Source organism: Oncorhynchus keta, chromosome 26 (genome assembly GCF_023373465.1).
Source record: "Oncorhynchus keta strain PuntledgeMale-10-30-2019 chromosome 26, Oket_V2, whole genome shotgun sequence".
Taxonomy (NCBI): domain Eukaryota; kingdom Metazoa; phylum Chordata; class Actinopteri; order Salmoniformes; family Salmonidae; genus Oncorhynchus; species Oncorhynchus keta.
The window spans coordinates 18,661,739-18,665,244 of record NC_068446.1 but is presented as its reverse complement, the minus strand read 5'-3'; the positions used below and the strand labels follow the sequence as shown (position 1 = coordinate 18,665,244).

General features: G+C 38.6%; 1 protein-coding gene across 1 annotated transcript; it reads left to right on the top strand.

Annotated features, from left to right (window-relative positions):
* The first annotated feature begins 1,065 nt into the window (after positions 1-1,065).
* LOC118358713 (pancreas/duodenum homeobox protein 1-like) lies at positions 1,066-2,811 on the top strand. Its single transcript, XM_035736647.2, has 2 exons — positions 1,066-1,491; positions 1,795-2,811. The coding sequence occupies exons 1-2, from the start codon at positions 1,134-1,136 to the stop codon at positions 2,013-2,015; spliced, it is 579 nt and encodes a 192-aa protein (XP_035592540.1). The 5' UTR covers positions 1,066-1,133; the 3' UTR covers positions 2,016-2,811.
* The last annotated feature ends 695 nt before the right edge of the window (positions 2,812-3,506 follow it).

Here is a 3,506-nt window from a genome sequence, read left to right as displayed (position 1 = left end):
AAAACTAGATTCCTCAAAATAAAGCCTTATGAAATATGTATTCTCGTGAAGAACTTAATTTTCATGGCAACATCATCACTTCGGACCATTAATTTCCTTTATTTAACATTGATTTAACAAGAAAACATATCCTTTAGTGATAGCCACTGAATTAAAAATGAATGAATTCAACGCTCATCTCTCTGTAACTAGCAAACAACAGTCATGGGTGGTACTTGTAACTCAAATATCCTCTTGTAAGGCACCCTGGGAAATATGCAAACAAGGCCTAAAACCCTAAAGCAGGCAGATTTACCAAGGTTTGCGCTGATGCTAAATGTAACCTATATTTCCAGAGGGGAATGAATCACAAACTTAAAAGTCCCAACATGAAACTTACCGGCCTTACAGCCATGTTAATTTACTTGTTTGTTTTAACCTGAAACACGAAACTTTTTTCTACCTTTTAGCCTATTTGTTTGGTAAAAATGTGCACATTTTGAACAACTACAAAATATTATACCTAAATCAGACATGCTTGATATTTACTAAATTGAATAATATATTCCCATTATAAAAATTAATTCGACAAGAACAGATTCTTGGAGGCCTATATGTAGTCTTACAGAACCGTATTCAATTGCATAAGTTCACTATGACTTGTTGCATGAAATGTAGGGCTACTTCATCCACCTTTAGTACTCAAAGTGGTGTTTAATTTATTTCCTTTGTAAATACGTATGTAAAGCTGTCATTCACCATGACTGGCTTAGCTGATAAAATAACACCAGCGCCATTTATGGAACAACTGGGAACATATGTAAGTACACTCTTAAAAATAAAGTTGCAAGTTGGAACCAAATAAGGTTATTGAGAGTGAGAACCATTTTAGGATCTCTGAAGAACCATAAATGGGATGGCTCTTTTAAGAACTATACAACAATCCCAACCCAGAAATGTTTTGGACCTCCAAACACCGTCATTTAATAGCCCCTACTGGCCGATAGCCCAGTTATTCGTTTAGTGTCAGTCACGTGACTAGGGTCAGGTATGCACTCATAAGTGCACTCCAGGTTGTGGCCTCACTTGAAGGATATATAGCAGGGACATACATAAACGTCCTAAACATTATCGCTGGGGAAATTTGCTCAGTAATGGATACCTCGGGTATTTATGATGGTGGGCGCTTCCAACTGCCGTTACGGGAGGAGTATGACTATAACCCGCCCTCCTGCCGCTACAGCGGCGACACCGAGCAGGTACGGATCCCCATTCCCGCTTGTGCCTCTCTCGAACACGAGAGTAAGGAAACTTTACTGCCCTACGATCTACCTCCCTGTCAGCACTCGAGCCCTGGTCAGACCCAGGACCAGGAATACCTGACAGGCCAGGGTCGTGTACCGGACGACTACCATCCAGGAGACAGCCCAGTAGTGGGGGGAGAGTCCCTGGGACACTTGTCATTCTCCTGGATGAGGAGCTCCAGAGTTCACTCGTATCAATCACTCCCAGGTGAGCAGGCTACTTTGGGGCTACTTCATTACAATATTTGTTTTATCTGCATGTCATAATTGTGAAATTGTTCTCTATTGATTTTTATTAGGCCTACACTTATGTTTTGAATCGATTTTGTGTCTGACAGGTGAAATTAAATGAGTGATGAGGGAGCAAAGGTTTCACAAGGCATCAAATCTAGGCCTAACCTAGAATAAATAGGGTTAAAGTATAAGAGTAAAAAAAATGCATACAAATCAAGATAAATTAACTGAAAAAAATAGCCACACTCCTTGTAACCTTGTATAGTCTTTTTTTAAGGTGGTCATTCCGAGAACACAGACCAACACAAGCGGAGCCGCACCGCGTACAGCCGGGCTCAGTTATTGGAGCTGGAGAAGGAGTTCCTCTTTAACAAGTATATCTCCAGGCCTCGCAGATATGAACTGGCCACCACACTCAACCTGACGGAGAGACATATTAAAATCTGGTTCCAGAACCGGCGGATGAAGTGGAAAAAAGAAGAAATGAAAAAATTATAATCTGACCACCACGAACCGGAGAGGTCCAATAACAAATGCTAAAACGTTTAGAGCATCATATGACTCTGGGTTTGAAAACTATGCCGGATCATTTGTTGCACTCGTCTATTAAATCATATACTGTATGTCCTTAAACTTTATAGCCTACGTTAGGCCTATTCCGAGGTTCAATGAACAGTTTACAATTTGAAGTTGCGAGCTATTAAGTTATTTATACAGTTCATGTGCATATCTAAGTAATATGTTAAGTAGTTGCCACATTGATTTATAATATCTAACATTTTAATTGAAATGGATAAGATCACCCATTTGTTTCACTCGGAATCTATTGTCTAATTTATTTTAGACATACAACAGTTTACATAAATTAATCACTTGTTTACTGGGTTCTAAACCTGCTTGTTATGACAAAAGCATGATAGGCCTACATTAATTCATTATCCATGTATGAATCAATGAATGATTGTGTTGAATAGATTGAAGTCGAAATAGGAAGAATATTCATATGAATATTGAGGCAACCTGGTCTCAGAGCATTTCGTATTATTCTGTACATAAATCAGAGACACCCCATTTAGTATATGTTATGTTTTATATGGTATGCATTAATTTGTGGATGTCCATCACTCATTTCATATGATATGTTATGAATTGCAATTCCTATTAAATGTTACGAATTTTCACAACATACGAAATGTTATGAATTTTCAAAATGTATGATATGTTAAGAATTCTAGCTAGGTGGCTAACATTAGCTCGCTGGCTAATATTAGCTAGGCTAGGGGTTAGGGTTAAAGTTAGGGTTGTTTAGGAGTTAGATTAAAGGGTTAAGTGTAGGGTTAGGGGAAGGGTTAGCTAAAATGGTTAAGGTTAGGGATAGGGTTAGCTAACAGGCTAAGTAGTTGCAAAGTAGATAAAAAAGTAGTAAGTATTTGAAAAGTTGCTAATTAGAGAATTTTTTAAAAGTTGTCCTGAGATTCGAATTACCAACCTTTCGGGTTGCTAGATGTTTGCGTTATATGTTGGGAAATGCCTTCAAAACTAGCCACTAGGGGCAGCAAATGAGCAAACCATAAAGTGGGCAGGGGTGGTGGAAGGGTGCTATCCCATGACTCTGGTTCAGAAGTTTGCGTTATTGATCCCCAGGCAGGTTACTCATAATACTCAGTATTTGATGTCCATCCATGTTTAAAGGACATTGTGAGATGAAATGGAAACTAGACACTAGGGTCAAGTAGGTATGGTGCATGCAAGCATCTGCCTCTGGTTACATATTTGAATCCAGAAATAGACAGTTGTTTTTTATATTTTTTGTTTTAAGCCTATCCCAAACCCTTACCATGGTCATTCAGAGTTAATGCCTGAATGTAACCCTGGAACGATTCAGAGAAGAAGCCAAACACTTCGACATTTGACATTTAGAATTTGATGTTTGAGAAACATGGATGAATGTCCAAATCTGACATGAGACTGTGAGAGCTTGTTGCACTC